This window comes from Etheostoma cragini, chromosome 12 (assembly GCF_013103735.1).
Source record: "Etheostoma cragini isolate CJK2018 chromosome 12, CSU_Ecrag_1.0, whole genome shotgun sequence".
Taxonomy (NCBI): Eukaryota; Metazoa; Chordata; class Actinopteri; order Perciformes; family Percidae; genus Etheostoma; species Etheostoma cragini.
The window spans coordinates 11,399,752-11,424,918 of record NC_048418.1 but is presented as its reverse complement, the minus strand read 5'-3'; the positions used below and the strand labels follow the sequence as shown (position 1 = coordinate 11,424,918).

At 38.2% G+C, this 25,167-nt stretch overlaps 1 protein-coding gene across 7 annotated transcripts in view; it reads right to left on the bottom strand.

Annotated features, from left to right (window-relative positions):
* Positions 1-10,683, bottom strand: part of myo9b (myosin IXb) — a 29,846-nt gene extending 19,163 nt beyond the window's left edge. For 3 of the 7 annotated variants that reach the window (XM_034887089.1, XM_034887087.1, XM_034887088.1), the window contains exons 1-7: positions 10,142-10,682; positions 8,963-9,809; positions 3,208-3,302; positions 2,944-3,006; positions 2,618-2,717; positions 1,729-1,826; positions 286-409 (exon numbers count right to left, since the gene is read on the bottom strand). In XM_034887089.1, coding sequence (XP_034742980.1) covers positions 286-409; positions 1,729-1,826; positions 2,618-2,717; positions 2,944-3,006; positions 3,208-3,302; positions 8,963-9,742 — 1,260 coding nt within the window. In that variant the 5' untranslated portion in view covers positions 9,743-9,809; positions 10,142-10,682. Of the gene's footprint in view, positions 1-285; positions 410-1,728; positions 1,827-2,617; positions 2,718-2,943; positions 3,007-3,207; positions 3,303-8,962; positions 9,827-10,141 lie in introns of all 7 variants that reach the window. The other 4 variants (XM_034887085.1, XM_034887092.1, XM_034887086.1 and 1 more) reach the window with 3 other exon arrangements.
* Between the last annotated feature and the right edge of the window lie 14,484 nt (positions 10,684-25,167).

Genomic DNA, 25,167 nt, shown 5'->3' with positions numbered 1-25,167 from the left:
TTCCACAACACTGTAACATATATCAATTTACCAAGAAAATCCCTACTAAATACTGTACTTGACAAACAGAACAAGTTGGAACACGTTTGTTCTTAAACATTACAAATTACAGTTTATCTCTAGGAGTAGGACTGCTAGAGATGAAAATATTGTAAAACTATTGGGATTTCATCCAAAATAGGGCTTTTGTAGAACACTAGAAATCAACCACAGACTAGTGAAAATTTCCAGATGATGATGTGGCAGTTAGTATACAAAACCAACCGTTTCATTTCAGAAACATACTTTGAGAAGGTCAGACAGTGTGGACAAAACTTCATCAGGTCCAACCTCCAGGACTTCAGAGTTCTCTGACAGTCTGTACGTCACATTGCCCAGTAGCAGGATGGCAGAGATGATGGAAAATATGCTGCACATTGGAAATACACAGACACAAACAGGTATCTTATTTATGTCTGAAAAGCATCTACTAAATGTTTTACTTCCTGTATAGTTTCAGGTTGCACTGCTGCGTTTTACTTGCAGTGGGTAGAATAAAAAAGGCAGAATTTGAAGTAGAGTGAGGCGTCTTACTGAAGCCTGGATTACAAAATGCTGAAAGAATATGACAGAAATACTGCCCAACAAAGCCAAAAATAAAGTTCCTACCACAGCTTTAAGTGTATTCTGTGAAGGGCATAAGTCCCAATAGCCACTTTAACAAAAAATCTGACTGACGTGTTTTGTATTTCTTTTGGTCTTTAAATCTAGCTTCCGTTTAACACAATCTAACTTTTGTTTTTAGAGACTTAACAGCTTAACATTGCTAAAATAAATGTAAAACACCTAATTTTTTGATGCCACTGTTTTTTTCTGCATAAATTTAAATGTTCCTGTACTTGTGTTTCAAACATTTGTTTAATGCATATACCATTGTGTGGGAGTAGTGAGCAGGGGTGAATGTTACAAATTAAAAGGTACTCTTGTTTCTTATTTTTATGGAATTTACTTTGTGTACAAATACGTCTATACTGGATCTTTGTGACTGCCCTGTAGGCTTGTATGAAGCCCTTTTTAAAAGAAAAAATTATCATTTTACTTTGTCCATAGTTTGACTTTATGCATGTTTGGTTTCCATTACTCCATATATTTACTCGCTTTACCAGTTACTGTCTTCAGTATGGTTGTTCACCAGGATCACCAACCTGAACAAATTACAAACTATGCTGCTAGTGCTTTTCTGTGTATGCGGGGTCTTGAGGCAGCCAGGCAGTTGTTGACATGCCTGGTGCAATTTTTCCCTGCTTGCCTTGACAAGCTCTGACCTGTTACTGATACCAGTAGAGAAAGCAGAAACAAATTTCTCAAATTTCTTGTCCTACCTACACAATTTTTTAGATTTATACAGCTAACTGAAAGTTGGGCAGCATCACTGTAAACCCAGTGAAATGTTGTTAGGCCGTGTACAGAAAATATTTCTCTTTCAAATATTTCTGAAATTCCAATCTTTCTTCACCCTTACAAAGCGACTAAGTGAGTGGGCTTTACTGTTGTATTATACATTCCTGAGACAATCTTGACCTCCTTGCATGTGCTGTTGTGTTCTTGATGAAAAATAGTTTTATTTTTTAGAAACAAAATGCTTCTTTTGTTGCGTTTTCCCTAAAAGGTCAGTATAGTTACACTGATTAGTTTGACTCTAGCATGCAGCATTCCAGTTGTGTTGTTCATTATCAAACTCATACATACTGTTTCTTGGTGGAGGACAGGAAGCCAACCATCTCCATAGCTTGATGGAGCCTCTTATACTCCTGTCCAAGTTTCTCCTCATCTAAATGGAGGTCTTCCTGGAGAACAGTCGGATCCGGTGAGAAAGGGGAGAAATATTAAGCACAACCACAGAGTTGTATGCAATCCATTGTTTTTCCTGTTTTTATTTGAGGATTTTATCTGACATGTTATTTTGTATGTGTTATATATCAATTAAATAACTTTACTATAAAAGATTTTCCAGGTTGTGTTTAAATCTCAAATTGAGTTTCAAAAGCTGAAAAATTGTATGTCTTTGACAGTTTTGATGCTCAGTCTTCAGGGACACACATGTTAAAATTCAGTGAGTGACATCAAATGATGCTGCGACTGACTGAGCTAAAATGCTTTTTCAATTAATTTTCTAATGTCTGAGCAAAGCAATGACAAAAACGTACAGTAGTTAATCATTAGAATGAATTGCGACTGCAGCTGGAACACTATAAATCATAAATCAAGAGCTACTAAAAACAAACCAAAGGGACAAAAGGCTCAAAACGTATCCAAATTCAGACAGAACAATCATTTGTGGTGTCAGCACACCATCTTAAAAAAGACATACATAAACAGGACTTAATAGGCAAAGGTATCGGGATGTGAACATGGCTTTCAATTCTCAATATAATAAAATGATTTTGAGGGAAAGCAGGTGCACTGTAAGCCTAGTTAAAGTGCAGTTGAAAAGTTAATAGATATTAAGGGTCTGTCTCTGTAAAACATCTGCCACTGGTTTTCCTCCTGTTTGACAACAAATTACACATCATGTCTTAAACTCATGCTCCCCTGTCTCTATTGCTGCTGCTGTGAATTGTGTGTGGATCAAAAGTACCTGCTTGAGGTAGAGATAATCTTGTGCCTTTAATAGATGAAATTCCTCCTGCTCTTCTTTGGACGCACCCACCAGCAGATAGTAAAACACGTGGTAGTTCCTGCGGGTCAGAGGTCACAGCGTCAATACACTCAGGGCTCACATTAGGTTTTATTTCACTTCTTTTATTTACTAAACCTTTAACTGCACACAACGGTGTAAAGAGGGTCTGCTTTTAATGGATTGTGAACAAGGTTGGTACCAGTTATGTATTCATTTCCTTGCCCAGATTTTGAATGTTTGAATAAAAAAATAAAATGTAAACTAGGATCGTTTCTTTATCATACCTCTCTTTGTGATCTCTGGACACCAGGCGGCACTTTTCTAGTAGATACTTCTCAATAACTGCACTGCAAGAGACACAAGAAGAGAAGGTCAACGAAGGCTGTGCCACTTTGGTGTGGTTGCCAACATTGTGCCAGAGGAAGAAAAATGAACTTTTAAATGTAACAAATATATCAACCAAGATAAAACTGCGCTGCAGAAGCCTTGAAGATTCCTCTAAATGAGTACAGAAGGTTGGGGAGTAAAAATAAAACATGGTGCCTTACCCTCTGATGACACCACTCTCCAGATAGTTGAGCTGGATGAACATCCCAAAGCGACTGGAGTTGTTATTCTCTGTAGTCTTAGCGTTGCTAAAGGCCTGTTTGAAACAAAGCGAACATAAGTTTTCACTAGAGTAAACAGACAAATTGTTTCTCAGAGACTCTGGAAACCAGACATAAACACAGCAAATGTTAATCAAATAAATCCCTTGGGTTTGTGTTAGCAGCCTAATGAAACATTGAAGATCCAGCTGGTCCGACTCTGAACTAAGGCTGCAACTAACGGTTATGCTTATCAATAATGGGCTGGTTATTTTCTCAATTGATTCATCTTTGGTCTATAAGTGTCATACAATGGTGAAACATGTCAATCACAACTTCCCAGAGCCCAAACGGGTTGTCTTTAAATTGATTGTTTGACCAACTTACATTCTCAAATCCAAATATATGAACTTTACTTGAATTAAAGTCCAGAATAAAATCCAATTTTGAGAGACTGAAACCATAGAATTTAGATTTTTTTTCTTTCTAAAAACAAGACTCAAAACCATTAATCAATTCATAAATAGTCGGCGTTAATTTGATTAAAGTTGATTGACTAATTAAGTAATCTACTAATTGTTACAGCTTTACTCTGAACGCAAGCAAAGCAACTCTCATGTGTCTGTAACAACATCGGAGAATCAATCAGTATTAAGACAAATTACAAAAAACGATTGAAGACAATGTTAGTAGGTATTCTCCATCTGATGTTAGTAAGTGTGTAAGTAAATAACAAACTGTATAAAACCAAACAGCAGTATTGCGTTGCTTTTCTGACGTTCTGTCTTTTTTCTATGATATATTTACAATTACTGAAACCTCAGATTAACGATTGGACAACCTTCTTTTTTTTTCACTTGCAACACTACATTATGTTTCAGTCCACCTAGCTGGACTACGACTCCATCGATTATGCACATGGTTAAGTGGCCACAAGCCTTTGACATAAAATATTCATCAATCAGCCAGTCAGATAAACAGAGGGGAGTTTTATATTCTGCTCTGCTTATTCGGCTGGTTCGGTTACATTTCCGTGAAAAAAGTAATTTCTCTACTGCAGTACTTTTAGGAAACCATTATTGTTGCTCCAATGTCATCATTGGGTAAACAAATCAATCAAGCTGATGATTGTTTGATTGATGAGTCAACCACCCAAAAATTTACAGCTATCTTAACAAATTAATTGTTCATTTTTTATTTTTTATCAAGTAAGCACACCCAAAAGATTAGCTTGTTCCTGCAACTCCAACATGAGTGGTATCAGCGTTTTTCTTTTTCATATCATAACAAAGGAAATACCTTCATTTCTTTTTTAATTACATTTAACTGTCGTTCAAAGTAGGCGATTTAAAGCCATATGTGAACCTAAGCAATTCAACAACAAAAAAAAACTGCTAGAATAATCAATGATTAAGATGATCATTTGTTGCAGCCCAAGAGGAAACGTGATGATTGATCTCAGAGTTGCACAGATTGTTATTCTGTGACCTAAGACTGTAACTAAGGTTCTCCCTCATTCCTGTGTGAGCTATGCTGAGCGTCATGTCTTAACAGGCCAGAGCAAGGCTTACGTAGACAGTGGGCAGCACACTGTACTGATCGCACGCTGGCAGGTAAACCTTTCAATCGCTGGAATGTTCCTACCCCGTACACCTCTGTAAAACCAGTATATAATTTACATTTTCAACCAGCTCAATCACACTTATATGAAGAAGTTGGAAAAATATGAAAGGCATGTGGAGAAAAGACGATATGTGGAGGAGGGAGAGAAACAGGTGTTTGCCACATCCTGGTTTAGAGATGGGGTCCTGAGGGACACTCTCACAAAGAAGGCCAGGTTGAACTTGCTCCCACTCCCTAACAGAGACAAAAACTAAGAATGATGCATTCAGGTAGTGAAGGGGAAAAAATCTAAGTATTTCACCAAAAATTTGGCCTTGAAAAACTGCAACAAAGTGGAAAATACCAGCATGAAAACCGCTGAATAATAGTTGTTAGAATCCACCCTGATACATCTAACATCAATTTATTTGTATTGCCATCTGATTAACTACAAAGTCAATCAAGCTGCTAAAAAGAACAAACAACAGAGTTGGAGTTTATTACTCTTCAGCAATGTCTACTTGGCCAGTCATAGCTCAAATGATGTGTTTAAACCAGCTGGCTTAAAGAGTACATTTTTATAAATGATGTGATCATGCGGTATTTCCTGACTGTGTAAGTCAAAAAATGACCAGCTGAACATTGCAATAAACAACCAATGCAACAGTTGCAAAATGAAATGTTGGATTCTGAAGGCTGCAAATGATATGCACAAAAGAACAAAATATTGGGATAGAAAATGGTTTCATATATAAAAAATGGGACTGAATTCCGGATTGAAACACAATTGAAGAAGGCGAGAAAGAGTGCGTTTGTCAGAATAGGGTCTAAGCAAAGAGAGAGAGAAAAGGAGAATGGAGGTGGTTATATACTTTGTTGCGTAGGTTTGCCCGCAGGCCTGGGTGAGCCTGTTCTCACATGTTCCTGCTTCTCTTCTTTCTCTGTTATTCCCTCAAAGACAACGCCCTGCAAATTTCCTCTGTGGAGCTCAACCACCTGCCATAAAAAGCAAGGCGCAGTCCCCTGCTGGCTATTGACTGCACATCTTCTGATCAAATGAGGGGATCTCTGTCTTTAGTAAGTTTCCTCCAAATTAACTCCTTAATAAAAAAAGTAAAATAATACCATCAAACCAAAACAGCCCACAATAGCATCTGTTATTTTTAGCAACATAATATTTAAGAATAATGCAAACTTACTTTTTAACCTAACCTCACTTTATTAAAAAAATGTATTTCTTGCACTGTAGCTATGTTACTTTATTTTTCTTTGTCCACTTGTTGACTCACTCTTTTCTTATGCTTATTTTTACCAGGAATTTGACTATGAGCAACTGAACAATTTCCCTGAGGGGATCAATAAAGTATTCAGATTCACTTTCTCCCATCAAACCCAATCTCTGCCTCATCAAGAGAAGAGAACAAAACAACACCCCACAAGGAACATCAGTTAACAGAAAAAAAGTAAGCTTTTTAAAGCTGTTCAAGCTTATTCAAAGAAAAACTTGTTAGACTCGTTCAGAGAGAGGAATAATGCATATTTAGCCGCTCTCTACCAAAAGGCTGGCCCCTTGGGATTGTGGGTGTGGTGTGATTAGTAACAGGCCAGGGTCCTATGCAAAAAAGCTCTATTGATGGATAGATAACTTGTGCATATTTGCACATACTGTTAGCTGGAACAGTATGGTGCAAAGTCAAGATCCACAAGCAGCACATTCAAAACAATATATATCTATAAATTGCAGGAACGTCTGTTTGTCTGTGTGTTTTGCGCATATCTCTCGAAACGTTAGTCGTATGGATTTCTACGGGCACGGGTAAGTGTAGTGCGAAGTTCGACGTTGTTTGGATTAGAAATCCAAAAGTTATCATTGAGTATATAGACATATACTGTATATGGAAAAGAAGCACACATTGGCTTTTCCCGCTCTAGCTAACGGGTGGATTACACTACATTGTCATTGTGACATTTTTTGTGATTTCATTCTGAATCATTCTCTGTCAGGTATTCAGTAGTAGGCTATACAGGGGAAGTGCATGTGAAGTGGTTTGGGGGTCCTTCTGTAAGTAATTTTGGGGTAGCCTACAATTTGTGTTTGATAGCAGCAATACCACAGGCCAAGCAATCGGCCTGTTCCAAACATGCACGTGTTCATCGGACACTGCACTAGTGAATAAAACAATAGGTTTTGTATTTTAAATAAATTTAAACCAACAAATGCCTTGCTTCCCACTTGCAGATGTGTTGCCAGTTGTATTTGTAGTCAGTTCTCAGACTCCTAGAAAGAAAAATAATAATATAAGTGCCCCCCTCCTTCATAAAACACAATGTTTGGTAAGTTCCGAGGAGGGGGTATTTCCCTAAAAAACATTTGGCCTAGTTTCAAATCCGTTATTATAACTGAAACAGAAAGCACACTTTACAGAAAGATATGGGCAAGTGTGTTGTCCTGTTAGTCATTGACATGGTTACTGGCTGATGTGGTAGCCAACAAAGAGAACTTTAAACCAAAATAGGCAAGAGTGAAACTGAAGTTGAACAACAAGTCCAAAATGTCAGAGGAACATCACAAAACCAACTATGCAAACACTGACTAAATATTTCTGATTTAAACTGGTAAATATTTGTGGCCCTTGTTGTCATTTGTAGCATTTGGTCTCACCAGTAAATGACTGACAAAATACCTTAGAGTCCTTCCTGTTATGATCGCACAGCTTTTTCTGTGGTTATTGTTGATTACGCTGATTTACTGTTTTTTTTTATAGCAGGAAGTGCAACACACATGGTGCTGATATAGCACCATGTGTTTTAAGCTAATCTACTGTATCTATCTAACTATCTATAAATATAATATATTCCCTATATAAAAGGGAGTGGTTTCTTTATTTGGCATTTTCTGTTTTTGAACAGACGTGATACACAGGTCTAAAAAAAGGATATGAGAAAAAAGTGGGCAGTGTGTATGAGTCAAAAGCAATTTAATTTAGACTCTGAACCCTGACCTAGAGCAACAAAACAGGAAAAAAAACATCCCTACACACACACACACACACACACACACACACACATCTGTTGATCAGCAAACTCATATCACCATGATTCTATGAAGTCAGGATGGCAGATCCTCGCTTCATGTCACTCACTGAAGGCAGCAGCAAACGCAGATGATCAGATGGTGATCAGCGAGATAATTATTCTCTAAATCAACTAACAACTGGTTTCGAAGTAGCATTTCATGTGACATGGCTAAGATTTGTTTGAGAAAAATACTTGAGACTTTCTTTTAATTTAATAAATGTAACAATTGAATCCTTTTAAATTTGTTGAATGAATTATGAATTACTAATCGGAAGTGTTGAGTTATTAATTTTACTTTTTTTTAAACAGACCAGACATAAGTTACATCTAATGAAAACTATGAAGGACAGCCTCAAATGTTGGTCTTAGGGAAAACGGAGTTGCTTCAGCTTCCAGACTGTTGTCGGGAAGCAAATGTGGGCCCTCGTTCTGCCTCAAGGACTCAAGTTGATGTTCACTTTGGTGAGCTGCAGCATGTATTCATGGATAACTAAAACCTAAAACTGTATATTAACTACCATTTGACAACCTTACAACTTTTTTCTCCTCTGCTCAGATTGAAAACACTGCTACGCTTTGAGCACATCCACCGTAACTCTCGCTATGAAAAAGGGAAAGAATGAGCCCCCCCCAACTGGTGGAACTCTATCGAATTAAAATATAAGAAAAACAAATTCCTATTAAAACTTCTCAGGACCTTTCCAATGCCATTACATTGCTTCCTTTGTCCAACTAACAATAAAATCCAAAGATATTCCATTTGCAACAATATGGATAGAAAATCCTAGTCAGTTTTGCACAACAAATTACAGGTATTACAGTATTGTTGTTGATTCACTTTTTGTTGATTGATATTTTTAGCCCCCGATCTCAGATTTTTTTAATAGACTGATGATAACTGTGTATATTCGATTTCTGATGTAGATCGTGAGAAGTCGTGTAGCCTCTAAAAAGTGAACAGTGTGAGCTGCTACAACAGACGTGGGGTGTCAAGTGTTTTTAGCCGATGGTCGGCTCCACATCACAGCGACCTTACCTCTAGCACCGGGCCAGCCCCGAGGATGGTCCGTTCCAGCCCGCTGGAGTACGTCTTCTGGCTGAGGGCAGTCAGGCAGTGGATGAGATAACTGCGGCTTTCAGTCTTCCCTGAGCCACTCTCACCAGATAACACGATACACTGGTTAACCCGCCTGTTCAGCATGGCACGGAAAGCCACATCTGCTATGGCAAATATATGAGGGCTTAGTTTGCCCAGTGGCTGGTTCTCGTACAACTTGACATACTTGGGATTGTAATAAAGAGGCAGGAACACATTAGGGTTGATGGCAATTAGGATGTTGCTGGCATAGGTGTAGATTTTGAGCTTGTAGAAGCGCTGGCGTAAAGCATCCAGAATACTCTTCTCAGTGACCGTTTGGAGGTTACAGAGGTCATCATAGTCCTCTCTGCTGCTTTCTGCTGGGTTGCCTCCGTTGTTGGCATGCTGGTGCTGCAGAATGAAGTAGTACCCATGGCTCTGAGGGTGCCACCTCTGTGCCCCGGGTGGCCACAGCAGGACCCTTTCCAAAGGGCAGTCCCCAGGCTCCAGCAACCTCTCCTCTCCACTGTTCTTCCTGACCTCCAGCAGGCTGTATGTCTGGCTGGCATCCAGACCCAGAGTGGCCACGGCATTGTGGATGACTACTTCTGCCGAGTCCCTACCACTGACCTGCAGGGGACAGTAGGCAGCTGTGTTCTGGGGCAGCCTGGGGTAAATCTGCACAACACGGACCTCTCCATCTTGTTCAGGGGGTCCGGCTCGATCTGTAGTGTTCATCCTAATATTCAGATATTCAGGCAGGCTTCAGCATAACTCAGTGCCCCCGATTCACCGCCATCATCCACTGTAGGAACACACATACTGTATTATGTAACCAAATGCCAGTTAAAAATGAAGACAAGAAAGTAGGAATTAAGGTGAGAGAACTGTGTTGACCTAAGATTGAGTCCATTTACATTCCAAATACACTAAATACAATGACATGCATTATTTCTGGTACAAAAACTTCTGCAAAGGACATAAAAACACATGTCCAACTGTGTCAGCACGTAAATGCCTACCCTATCAACGAAGGTCGACACTTGGTCTTATCCCCATCACAATTCCCACATACCTCAGACCAGGTGTCAAATACAAGTGTCAAACAAAAACACATTGCGAAAAAACAAGTCTCACCTTTCAAAAAGACCTGCCCATTTCATCTTTAAAAGCCGAAATACTCCTGAAAGCGAAAAAAGGAGGAAACTCTCTGGCGCTACAATGTCCAATCCCACAATTTGAGGGTTTCTTCACCTGAGCTTTCCAAATAAAGGTCAGCCAATGAAACTTGGCTCACTCAATCCTCTATCAGTTTTTAAATGATTAAATATTAGATATTGGATATACACTTGATATATCCCAGCAGTTCGGCGACATTATCAGACTGAAATAAAAAATCACAGTGTCTTTAAGAAATGTTGGATTAACGTCTTCCGCGTCGTCCTGGTCGAAGAGTATGAAGGCTGACGTTACTTCCTAGATTTCGCCACACACACTGGCTCACATACACACACGTACACACACACCCGTACACGAGGAGAAAATAATGGGTTTTGCCTCCACTGACCTGAAAGACGTGTTACACTGTAGCAAGCAGGAGATGAAACTGCAGAAAAACACAGTCCACAGGACTTTGTGACAGAGAGAGGAAAGGGGACACTTTCACATTACCGAGGAGAAGAAGTTAATAGAGAGTGTCTATGGTTACGACTGAGCAGTTTTTAAACTTACATTAAAATGTTATGATGGGTGAGCTGTGTGGTTTGAGCACCCCCTGGTGGAATATTTAATTATCACAGCGTCAGAGTATATTTTATCACATAAAGGCAAGAGACAGTGGTGTTACCTGTATTTTACCTGAGTATTTCAATTTTCTCTCATTACTTGTACCTCACTGACGTACTTTTTCCACTGTATTTTATTCCATTCCATTATTATTTGAAACATAGCCTAGTGTTGTATTGTTTTATTGCGTCATTGTAAAATATCTTACCTACTCTATTTTATATGCATTGTATAAAAAAGAAAGCTAGATTTGGGTCGGGTGTGTGTGTTTGTGTGTGTGTGTGTGTGTGTGTGTGAGAGAGATAATTGTTTTGGTTTCACAGCCACAAGGAGAGCATGGCACACAAAAGACATGTATTCTGTAAGTAAAAAAGACATGTTATTTGATATTAATTTGACAGCTATAATAATTTTTTCCTTTTAGATTAAAATTTGAAATGGGATAAGGTTAGGAGTTAGAACATACAGTATGATAAGCTTATAAAACAGTTAAAACTTTGTTAAATTAAACCAGTTATTTCAACCTTATTGTCTTGTTTGGGCCCCCAACATGTCAAATGTCTGTGAGTTCATCAAAGACACATTATTCCTCAAAACGTCTCAGATGGTGTCATTTAAATAGTAAATAAAGAGGTAAAGAAAACCAAAACACAATTCACAAAAAATAGTAGTGACAAGTAAAAAAAAAGGGCTTTTTTCTCCTTTCTTTTCCCTCTCTTAATCATCCCACAACCCTCCAGATTTATCTTGTCTTGTCCCCTTTTTAGGTTAGGAACCACTGGACTGAATACCTAACTGTATATAAAGTAGTTAAAACTACCTCCACCTCGGCTAACTACAACAGTTAAATGCTGCTTTAACATTGATACATCAGTTTTAATTATCTAAATACACTCTTAAATAACAATTTATTTTGAGCACAACAGAAAATATAAAAACATGGAATAGGATAGAACAGGATAGAATATAACTTTATTTTACCATGTCAGGAAATGTGTTTGTCTCACCCAAAAATTTAAAAAACAAACAAGACAGTCAAAACAATAAAACCTCAGCCACGCAGAAATCCTCAGCTATCCAGAAATATATGCTCAAAGGTTGATGCAATTCATTGAAATTTCCTGTCGCGAGGAGATTTTAGTGCTGTTTATTCATGATATTGTATATCATATGTATCATCATATTTTTTCTTTTTATTTACTTTAGGTGTTCCATAGTTTTTTCCAGAAGGCAAATTCAGAGTGGAAAAGATGGTCAGCATCATTTACAATCGACAGAGCTTTTGGTGATGAAATGTAAGGTTTTAATGGCATGTTCCCGTGTCACAGTCTGCACTCTTAAAACTGGTTCAGAGGCTCCAAATCTTTTTGACAAATTTAATCCACATTTTGGCCTCAAACTGTCTTGTGAATGTAGCATCGGAAAATGAAGGGGTTCTCTGGTTTTGAAAAACATTTATTAATTTACAGTGGGTCGGGAGGTTATGTAAGATTATTTTAAGGTTAAGTTTAACAAGATGTGACTTGTAGAGTTGCTGCTGGTGATGGTAAATCCCAATAAAGTATTTGTAAATTGTGTAAATAATTCTTTAGGACAACTGTGGTGATTCTACTGTTCATCAGTGATTAAAACTGTGCTCGTGGTGTTTAGAAGTGAACCTGTTGTGACCGAATATGAGTGACTAACGCATGTACAATATAATGTAAATCAATGCAAACCTGCTCTAAAGATTGGTGCTTGTGTGAGCATAATGTTGATACTGTGTCAGGGAGGGGTTTGTGCAAGGCTGAAATTTGCGTGTGATGTGCAGTAGTGGCGCTATCATGCAAATAAATGCCTGTGCACTGTAGAGCTCATACAGACCACAAACAGCTTTATCATCAGTTCTCTTCTAGGTGAAAAACCAAGTTCATTTTCAGTCAGTGGAACACTTTCTGTTGCAGCTACGTGGATGTTTTTATCTCATCTTCACAAGTGGACACACTTCTTTCCTTTTTTAATTATAAATAACAACAATGTCCCCAATAAACAAACAAAAAACACCACAGAAGTAAACACAAGACAGGGGAAGATGTAGCCTGTAAGTTCAAGGTGGAAACCAAGATCAAGACAGCCAAAGTACATAAAACTTAACTGATTTGGAGAAACGGCTGCTGATGTTCGCCGACAGGATTTTATCTTTGAGTTCAAGTTGAAATTCTCACAAAAGCTGGTAAAAAAGTAATTATTCACACAGTACCTAGACAACCGAGGACATCCAAAATCAATAACATTTCATTTTGCTTATGCTGATGCAATGCCTGTCCTGTCAGGTATATGATGACTGCAGAGCCAGTGTATCCCAATTTAGTGAAGACAGCTCGCAGACAAACTGACAGCTTATCATGGTGTGAGGAATGAGAGGAGGCGGCGTGAAGTGTTACTCAGCGAAAATCAGCTGCTGTTGATCAAGACTACCTGCACAGGCAGCCAGATTCACCCACACAGGAAGACAAATTAGGACACATATACACACAGATGTACAGACACACTCATCACTGTTTTTTTTCAGAAACACAAATTCACTGTGATAAACATGCTTTTGGTCATTTGCAATGTGTTCCATTTTATTATTTTAATGGGGACGATGTTGACAGCCTTGCAAGCACTGATGGTGTCACAATAGGTGTCACTATTGTTCCTGCTGTACTGAGCCAGTTCTGCAAAGACACACTGAATCCAGTTCAGTAGGCACAGGAGTGCACAACTCAGCAAAATAATCCCAAAATTATTGAAAGCACAAAATGTAACAAGCTATTTTTATTTTAAATTTTGGGAGGCAACGTAAATCCACAGTTGACACATCGCCAATATATAATTAAATATGCAGCTTTATGAAATAATCTTAACTAAAAATAGAGATTTAGAAATCAACTACTTTATTTAAACCCCTCATTAATTAAGGAGAAGCTGACTACTGTACAGTGTGTCTGGACATGCAAAGGCTTTTAGCACATTCCTCTTTTACAGTACAGGTGGCCCAGCTTCTTCATCCGGTGCATCCTTCTTCCCTCACATCTCTTTGTTTGGGGATGGTCTGCATGGAGCTCATACTTTCATGTCAGACACTGAACTTAGCCACTGTGAACAATTCCTGTTGGGTTCAATGCTCACTAATGAGCTAAGTTCTGCATCTTCAGAAAAGTCTTCCCAGAGTGACATTTGCAGCATGTAATCTGAGCTTTGTGTGTCTCATTCTGCAAGAAAGAAAATATTTCGATAGATTGCAAACAATTATGAAGATTTTGAATGGAGATCATGGATTTGATTGAGGTTCCAATTATGCTCAGACCTCTACAAGTAATACTGCCAGCTGTTTAATCCACTGGCTGCTTTAATGCTGGGATTTATCCAAATTAAAAATCCAGGTCCACAGCAGGCAAAGACCTCATGAAATACAAAAAAGAGATAATTTGCTAAGAAAAACAAACCTTTTTAATCTAAAATATTACACTAGTCACTCATATGAATGTAAAATGTGTGGAGACATAAAAAGATGATTGGCCAAAGAGTTAGACCACAGATTGTAACAGTAACCTGCATGTTAATAAGCCTCGTAAAAAGTGAATTGCCTCACATCACTCTTTAAAACCATTGGTGAAGGAAATATTTAGACTTTTGCTTAAGTAAAAGTAACAATACTAAATTTATTCCATTCAAAATATTATTTAACTAAAGTATTATCAGCAAGATGGATGTAAAACATGTCCATGTCTTATTGTTATTGTAATAGAAGATATTAAATTATTGTAAATTGTAAGAAATGTACGCTACTTGTTAATGTCACAAAAATGTAGCTTTCATATAAATGTAGTGGAGTAAACACTTCAATATCACCTCTGAAATGTAAAAGAGTAGTATAAAGTAGCAGAAAATGGAAATACTTGAGTAAAGCACCTCTACATTGTACTTTATTACAGTGCTTGGGTATTTGTATGTAGTTACTTTCCACCTCTGCCTTAAATATAATTACCAAAGAAGAAAAAAAAAAAAGCTGGGTCAAAGCAGGTACAGAGGCAGGCCTCATCTTTCTGCAGACCATTGCTAGAAGGTTTAGTCCGACTCTACATAAATGACACGACTAGGTGTTTTAGAAACTCTAAATGGGGCTCTCTTTTCACACAGTTGGTATATTCCTTCCCTCCCCAGGTGTTAAAGAGTCTCTACCTTCATCTTCTGTACTCAGATAGTTTGTCTGAGCCTCAGGACACAGGCTCAGTTTTCAGAATAAACTGTGGTGTCATGACATCACTGCTTAGTGGAAAACAACTCTCTCATGTTCTGGAGCTGTGTGAGTAATCTTGCTGTGTACACAGGGATAAATTGTGTCTTGATATTCAACAATTGTACTCCTCTTTGGTTGATCATATGGCAAGATTTGACTGTGCAAGGTTCACATGATCATATTTAGACTCTTCCCACATCCAAGTTGCACTAGTTAAATCTTAATTAACAAAAATATCTCTTCATGTTATATACCATTCATTCAAAATGTACCATAATAAGAGCAGTCTGTAATTTCCTCATCACTTTTATAAAGTAAGTCATAACCCTAGACTCCTCAAAATGACTTGTCTTTCAAACTCTCGCAGCGGCACAAATCTTGTAAACACATCCCGAGAGTTGGATTAGTTTCAAGGGTATCAGTGTCCAAGGGTTACCTGAGCTCAACTGCCACTATGTCACGTTTCACCCTGCTTCAGGAGAAGAAAAGGCAGGGGCAGCCTTTGCCATTTGCCACCTCCTTCTTTCCTGTGGAGAAGAAAGTGTGATGATCCATTTTAAAGATTCAATCAGCAGGATTGCAAAAAACCTCACTGTCACGCTAATACACTACTTTCTTCATCTTCTCAAGGCTTGTTATGCTCAGGTTGACTGTCTCTTCCAAATGGGAGAACCAAGCAAAACATTTCAGAGATGCTGAAGTTATAATAAAAAGGTTGTGTAATAGGAGGACAGAGAAGTACAGAAAAATAGGGGAACAGAAGGAGTGACACAGTCTAAATCATTCTATGCAAGCAATTTGGCAACACCATATTCGGCAAAAAAAAACAGTATGAAAAGATGCTCTTAAATGCATCACATTATAATTCCAACACATGCTGTTGACTTCATTTACCATTCACATTGACTAAGGAGCTTAGATACCAGCCTTTATGCTATCTAGTTATAAAGGTGCCTATAAAAAGGTATGAATTTCAACTTACCTGTTTGTGAAGAAGAACGCGGAATGACAAGCCACAAGAGAGAGGCCCTCAGTGTAGTCAAATCCCTTCACGCTCTGCTGGTTTCTTTATCTGTTTTCTGTTGCGTGTTCGCAGCAAGACAGCGCTGCTTTCGGCTCCTCAAGCTGTCCATTGTGAGGTGTGGGTGAGGAACGGGGGGAGTATGTGTGGAAAGAGAGAAGGCACAAAAGGGGAGGGCAGAGGAGAGAGGATGATGGGACAGGTGTGGAATTTACACACCCTGCTGATAGTCACCACAATTGGCACATTTTCCCCAACGTGATGAGTCACCCTTTTAAATGGTGGAAGTGAGAGAAAATGTGGGATTGTGAGTGAGAGGAAGACACAAACAGAAACGTACAGTATAGGAACAAAGTGTCTGTAGGACGTATCATTGTTTCAATCTTGCCCAGGATTGTAGTGTTGTGTTTTAAGTCAACAATGCATTTTATTAGTTCTTAAGATTACAACTCTTTCTGGAATTTACATGCACTCTGCCATCTGCATATAAGAAACACAACAAGGCAAAAAGAAAAAAAAGCAACCTGAAGAGATATACATTCTATATTGATAAAATTAGTTTGACAGATAATAAACATAACCACATTGAACATTCAAAAAAAAAAAAAATCTTCTTATTACTGGTAGATTTTTTTATGAATTTAAGTCTAACTGAGAGCGACAAAGAAATAGGATAAAATAAAATAGTAAAGGAGCATATTAAAGGGTTATATTCCAAAGTTGCGCGAGTTGAAGCAGGGATTTCATGTATTGACTCAAAATATGCATGAAGTGAAATTAAACAACCAAGTGGTGACATGTTCCTTCATTATAATGTTTGATTATAATTTTGTGTAGTTTGAGTCAGTCCCACAAACACCGTCCTGCTACCAGAAATACTCACTAGAGAACCCAATTATTAATCCACAGTAGAAAATAGTCTGCAATAAATGCACCATTTACTCCTGTGTTTGAGTAAAGTTTTCTAAATATTGACATTACCCAGCTCTGTTAGAAAAAAAAGTTAGAACATATTGTTAAACAAATTAAAATTTCTATCTTCAATTGGAACCAAAGGACTTTGGGATGAATACTACATACACGGTATAAGTTGCATAAGTATTGAGATAAAGAAAAACACTTTTTTTTTTTTAAATGTACCCAATAAGATTTGCTTTTATTGAAGCAAAACTTAGGAAAAGCTGAATAATGTCAAAAGTGAATACATCCTTTTCTTCCCTATTTGTTCCTCTCTGGGATGATGAATAATGAAGAGAAGAGAGAGAAAAAGGTCAGCTACCAATCAAAATGGATTCCAGCACTCTCTTTTGTTTCCAAAGACTACTTGTCTGGGTTTTTGTTGTTGCAACATTTCCAGTAACCAAGCAAAGGAGAAAATGGAAAACCTTCGCCCTCCAGTGCATGAGGGCCCTCATGTCAGTCACCATACCCTCCATGTACATTCTGCCCTCTCTCCATCAGGATGATTGTTTTGATTTGATGGCTGCAACCTGATATGCACGCTTCCATACATGGTTGGTACATGTCACTGTCCCTCCACAGCAGGGCAGCTGAAAAACACAGGGAGGCTGTCTCGAGTTGTTTTTCCCTCTCACCTTTTAAGAGCACTTTGCAGTGTGCTCCTCTGGCCCCTAATGCACCCGGTCCATTTAGCAAGGCAGAGCTGTGAAACCCAAGATCACAGGCATGGTCAAAAACAATTTCACCCTCTGACTGAGCCAATATCCACTTTACATTTTGAGGAGAAACAGGAATCTAATAAGTGTTACTTAACATGTGCAATATACAAGTTCTCCATTTTGTAACCTGTTAATTTCAAAGTATTCCCAACACTTTTAACAAACCCCAATACATATGTATAACCTCAGAGATGAAAAAGTGTGCCTGATACCTTATATCCTTGGACCTTTATTTGACTATGTAACCGCAGCTTCTACATATACAAAGGTATTAGAATGAACGTGAAAACACAAATGTACGTAATTGTTTTGCAGTTGGAGTTTGTCATAACACAAAGAGATGAGGCGGGTTTTGTGTGAAACCAGATCCAGTCTGGAGTTATGGGCAGTGCATGGCGGGGAGGCTAGATGCATTAGCCCAGGCTAATGGGCTAGCTGGCTCCAAGAGGCCTGACTGTCTATTATGTGCGGCTACGGCTGGAAGAGTTTAAAGCTAAACTGCTTTTGACTGCTCTGTTGTCCAACAAGCCCCTTAACGGTCATATTTATTATGTGACACTGATCCCTGATATTCAAATTTATAGTTTCTGCTGTACCATAAATCACTAACATCCAGTCTGCAATTTTTTTACATTATTTGACATTCACAAAATAGGCTAGACAAAACAGACATGTTAGAGTGAAATGATCCGTGCTTCATTAAATGGGTATCTGTTAATGTTTGATTGCAGGCTATTAATGAAGGGACTTGAAAGTTGTCTGTCCTTGCAGTAAGGTTGAGGTCATTTGGCATTAGCTCTATAGCGTAAGAGTGTAAGACATGCAGTTAAAAAAGCCACAGAGATGGAAAGGAGCCATGTGTTGCATAGAGGGGTGGATTGAAGTGCAGCCAACAGGATTTTTTGGAGGTAGAGTGGGTAATGTAATAGAGAGAGAGAGAGAGAGAGAGGGAGAGAAAAAGAGAGAGAGAGAGAGAGAGAGAGCGCGGACTTTGGAGGATGTGCTGTAGAGGGTGCTGTTGCGTTAATGCAATCTGGAGGTGATAAATGCCTGAATGAGACTTTCAGCAGATAAGAATGGTAATTAAGGACATAGATGGGCAGTGTTGTGTGTTATTAAAGGTGGTTTGACTTAGCAGAATTATGAATGGAATGGAATAGGCCAGCAACACAATTTCTATGTTTGATCAAAGTTGTCTAAACATTTAGGATACAGCAGATATCATAGCGAGACTTTAAAAACCTTTTAAACTAATCAGGGCGAAATGAATTTGACAATAAAAATTGTAACTGGCACATTACAACAATAATTGATCTTTGCAAAATCATCAAGCATCACCTATTGATTTGTTGATCAGAGGCGCATTAGATCATTGCATAGATTGTGTAATGTCTGCAATGTAGGGTGGATTGTGTGTTGTATGTGTGTGTAAACATCAGCAATATGTAGTACTGATGCCCAAGATAAATTTCCCTCAGGGGACAATAAAGTTATCTTGAGATTGATCATGTCAATCAATTTCTTAAAAAACCTTGTTAGATAAAAATGAAGCAGAAGAATGTAACAAGGTTCTACACGCAGGATCATTTACCTTATTAACAGCTGCAGAATGTGCAACACATTCACCCTGATACGACACCCTGGACTCTCAGTGGGGTCAGTAGATATCCAGTTGCTTACAGAGAAGTCAAACAGCATCTGTGAAATTGGCTGGGCAACCTTTGACCCTCCCAGTGGTTAGTGAGAGTCAGAGACACTGGTGCATACCAAGCTGTCAGGTCGGCTGCACCGCTGACTCCCTGTGCCTCTGTGGTTTCACACAGGAAACACAAGTAGTTTTACTATAATGAGTAAGTTTGAAGTGTTTTCAGTTTGAAAGTCTATAAATAATAATCCAGGAATAATCTGTTCAGAGGAGGTCACATTATGTTGTTTGTGTCACTATTGAATGAAAGTCTAGTGAATTTTAACTAATACTTAAGTAAGTTTCCTGTGAAGAATAAATATCCTCATACATACTGTTTCATGGCTGTGTCCTAATTCCATGAAGTCTGCAACTAACAATATTTTTTGTTCTGTTAGTTATTGTCGTGATTGATAAATTTTTTTCTTTTTGGTTTGATAAAATATCAGAAAACAGTAAATCACAATTTCCTAGAGCTTGAAGGAATGTCGGACAATGTCTTCTTTTCTTTGTCAAAACCTTATATGACTACTTTATTTTTAAAACAGTTGCAGATCTATTTATGGTGATCAGTTAATCTAATACTTATTGAAGCTCTAAATTCCACACTACACACTAATTGTACACGCTACTAATACTGGTTTTGCAGTCAGTTTACACTAATTGATCATCAACATTTTACAATTCCTTTATGCATTTGCAAAAAATGGCTTATTTAATAGTAAAAATGTCCACACTTATTTTCTTTTTTGAATAGTTGCTCCGCAAAGGAAAAGGTAGGATCACAATCCTAAAAATCTCTAAATACCATGTTGATTTTCCTCCAAAGTGTTGAGTGATTCTGATGTTCATCATCCAAAAGTTGTTTTATGGAAATCATTGCTCTGACTAGGGCCAGCTGGTGGTGGATGATGGCGGAAAAGGAGAGGACTGCATTGTTCTTTTGGTGTAGATTGTAGTAAAATGACTGTCAGGCACTTTGCATATTTTTCTGTCTTCTTCATAACAAGACATATTATATGGTTGTACTTGGAACTTTATATGGTATAACACCAGTTAATTTCCAACTACAAAATATAAAGTTTAGTTTTTGCTTTTCTTTCCAGCTTTAGTTTTTTTCTTCCCATTTTAGCCAGTTTCCTTTATTTCATTCTGATAGTACATGTCTATTAGAGACTTAATTGTACATGTACATTGCTACCGTCAGGAAGGGTGTATAGCTAAAGACACAGCACATCTTCTTTTCTCTGCTTCTCTTCATTGTCTTCAGATTCATCTGCCAACCCTTGTAGAGATGGCTGAGGTTGGCCTTGGACCAGCTCATAGTCATGCCTATAGTCTTAAACTGCCAGGGGACTTCCTTTGACACACCAAGCCCCTAAATCATGGTTGACGCTGTTGCCGTGGCCCTGCTAGACGTGAGGTGCCAAAATGGATGCCAATAAGATTCTGAATGGAAACTTTACTACTAAAAAGGCAACTACAAAGTTGCCAAATGGTTCCATTGACAAGACCAAACTGATCTGTGTCAAAGCTAGGTAACTGTTACTGTTCCTTCTTTCTGAAATAAGAGGCTGGGTTGATGAGCATCTGGTGAATAAAGAGCAGTAGCCTGACTGCTATGTTCAAAGCAAACTTGAGAAAAATAGTATTAAGCCATGGTTTTCACCCTTTTATTGAGAGCGTTACATTGTGTGAGATTACTTGCTCCAAGTGAGAATCTTGCGTGTGAAATTGATCGCTACATTATATGCCAATCTTGTTTTCAATAAAAAAAACATTTGCACAAAGCGAACCGATCCAGTTCTCCATGTTGATAAGAGCATTAACTTGATAAAAAAGAATGGGACAAAAAGAAATCAAGGGACTTTTAGAATAGATAAAAATGTGCAATTACGATTAATTGCGAGATAACTATGACATTAATGTGATTAATCGCAATTAAATATTTTAATCGTTTGACAGCACTACTTTGTTGTGACTATAATTGCCACTATTCATCTTACCCATAACCGCCACCGTCAGACACCGCCTACCAAGAGCCTGGGTTTGTCCGAGGTTTCTCCATAAAAGGAGGTTTTCTCCACCCCTAAAGGTTTCTGCCTAAAAGGGCCCTTTTCTTTGCCACTGTCACATTAAACGCTTGCTCTACTGTAATTGTTGTGTCTTTGTAAATTTTGTGTAGGTGTAGGAGTGTAGGTCTAGACCGGCTTTATCTGTAAATTGTCTCGAGATTACTATGGCTGTGATTTAGTACTAAAATGTAATTGAATTACTGGAGATATTAAAGATTTCACACAAGTAAAATGTGATTAAAAAGTAATCTATTAATATTGGCATGTGCATAATAACACAGTGTCACCGGGAAAGTGTACTTTTAAACAATATACAACAGAGCAGTTGTTGGTAAATAATTTTCTGATTGCCTATTTCTCTATTTATACATGTAAATGATAATGACATTAAGTGAAAACTACACTTGGTAGTAAGTATAACTTGATCTTACTTTTAATGAAAAACTGTTTTATATCAGTGAAAAATATGATAAAGGCTGGACTGGACCTGAGCTTGAAAGTTTGACAGTGATTTAGAGGACAGAAAAAGACTCAGTTCTCACAGACAATGCTAAATGAGCGCTGCGGCACTAAATAAGATAGTGCCACTTAGGAAAATAAGAGAGGTCACATAGCTTGAGCCAAGATGGATCGTTGTGTCAGCACAGTGTGCAAAACCACACTCCCAGGCTTGGTTGTTTTTGGAGCTGGTTCAATCAAGGTCTTGCAGGACTGCCCAAATTTTTTGTAATGCTGTTTACAAAGCAGAACAACACCTCAGTAGCTCTTCTGACACAGAGGCTGCATGAGAACATCATTGCAAACTTTCTCTATACGAGGTCACTGAGCCCTTTTAAATGATCTTCAATCTATGTTGGCACATTTCTCTTCAGATTAGACGCAAACCAAGTCATGATCTCAGTAGCAAGAAACTATCTCCCTCAAGGGTCTCCACAGTGCATCAAAAGATGATCTTTCATCCTATGTACATTTCCATATACAGAAGCCTATACACAGTACAATTCACTGAGAGCTATTGAACACATCCACCAAAGAAAAACACTTCTGTTTATTCAGAAAAGGTTTCTGTTTAAGCCTGATATATCGCTTTAAACCGACATGAAACAGTGAGAAGCAAATTATGATTTTGACATTAACTGGTTACCGTGGAGGATTTTTCTTATAATCATAAAGGATGTAAAATTAAACAATAATGTGGACAGTGAGTGTCTGTCAGGTCCAGGACGGCTTTGATTTCTCCCTTGGTGCACCGATTTAAGTGCACAGCTATTCATCTCAAATGCGAAAGTATGAAGGCTGGAGGCTTCACTGTTTGTGTTCAAAGGCAGTGGTCGATAATGAATGATTCAGCTGTTGTTTGTGGTGAACATGAGAGATTGCTGTTAACAAATGGACAGCCGTTAACTTGAAGTTCAGGGGAATGACAAAAATAGAGGGTTAGGACAATGCTTGCTTGGTCCAAATATCTATTTAACCAAATGGTAAAACTGCACGAAGCTTGGAAAAAAATGTAACCAACGTGTTTGGCTTAACATGTTTTACAGCAAGGATGTTTGCAGTTATAAAATCTGAGTAGGAGTGGATCAAATCTTAATAAGTAGGTCTTACTGTGTTCAATGAACGGAACTTCTAATTCTCCAAATGTAACGTGATCAGTATTAAATATCTGGATACCTAATCATTGACATATGTGGTTGCCTTATACCAATAGTTGTTCAACCTTTTTGGCTTGTGACCCACTAAAATAAAAACAAATATCTCTACTTGTTAACCATCATCATGGGTTTAGAAGCTTAGAAGTAAAAAAATCTAGCCGTTCACAAGAAAAAGGGACTGGAGAAATGTGGTCCAGACTGAAATATCTCAAAAACTGGATGGAGTGTCATAAAATGTACTGCCACTATGAGGATGTCACCCCCCAGGTTGAGAATCACTACCTACTTGACAACTAGGCATATTGATGTATTTATTTCCCCCCAAAATATAAGATAATAAGAACATGCTGTGGTTTCTTGGGCTTTTTCTTGGGTTGTATCTAGGCAAGACCAACCCTTCAATAGAATATACACACAACAATTGGACAGGCGTCCATGCTCGCTCGAGGTAATGGAATCCGATTTGTTCAGGTCCTATCCCCTGACCAATTGGCTATCCTAACCTTTAACTACTCAAGGACAGTGACTAAACTCAACCAATCAGGCTTTTCTAGAACTGTAGTTGGAGCCATAATAATGCCCAAGTAACAAACACATGAACCACGCCCTTAGTTTGCCAATAGTTCCTCACCAGACGCTGATAGGTTCAGTTTGTTGCTGTTTGGACACACACGCTTTTACATGATGCATAGTCTCGGAAAGCCAGACCTTCCTGGAAGGAGGGTCTGGTCCACACAACGTTCTGGCATAGGAGAAAACGTGCTCTGGTTTATTGGCATGTTGTTAAACCAATTTCAATCATCATGGGCGGCTCTAAGTGCTGGATGGAGCAACAGTGCCTCAGCAAATTAGCCTCTGGAAGAAACCTGGTTTGGTGGAAAATGTACGTTCGACAGTTGTATTAGTCGTGCAACAAAAAACTCAGATTGGACAGATATTTTATCTGCATTGCAGAGATCGGAGCAATTAGCCGTAGACCTCATAAATCCACCGGGGTTCAGAAACATTGTTGACATAGACTACATGAAGCCTGACTAGATGGATTTTTATGTGATGTGTGATATCGCGAGAATCCTGTGGCTGTGCAAGGTAAGGTAATACTTTAGCTGTTTATAAGGTTGCGGACACAGACATATCCATATCATCCCTTCTTTACTGTGCTTGGAATCATTCTCCACATAGTCTACTGTAAATGTTGGAAACACGCACCATTTTGCCACATAATAAATAAAAGACTTTGCAGTGCTTTTCTTATGTTGAGTCCCTTGAAAGCTTCAGAATTTTTGTCCCCTGAGGATCAAAGTAGGAATATTTGCTTTTGTCAGAAATCACAAAATCTTGTCTTATGAATGTTTAGATGGAGTACCAAGCTACGAACAGTAGAAGATTGAAGTAGGCCTACCTAAGTTTGAGCTACTTGCATTTTACTTAACTATCACCACTTTATGCTACCTTACATCACCTCACTACATTTCAGAGTCAAATATTGTACTTTTTACTACCCTGTTTGTCTGATAAAAATGTTCACATACAAAGCTCGATCAACGTTTAAAATATAACCCATTGTTATACCCAATCAAATACCAAAACCAACAGTGAACTGCAAGCTATAACAGTAAAATAAAATGCAACAATACTAATAAATCCTAAAAGAAATATATGATGTGAGACTCACAGGGACCATTTTCTTTACATTGTTTTAAGTAAAGGATCTCATATAGTCAATATTCTTTGGCAGTGGTTATTTAAAATCTTGTGCCTCAGACTAATGACCAAGGCCTTGGCATCGAGCTGTTTAATAAATAACGTGGTTGGGCTTATTTGGGTCAGAGAATGTTACTGCTGCAGGTCAGATCTGAGTGAAAAGAAGTATGTCTGTCTGTTCCTGTTTTAGAGTCAGTGTCCTAGGCTGTTAGAGAATGCCAGGATGGGATTTTTTATGTCCCAGAGTGATGTGTTCATGGTCCCACACTGTTTAATTCCCAGATAAAACAAAAGGT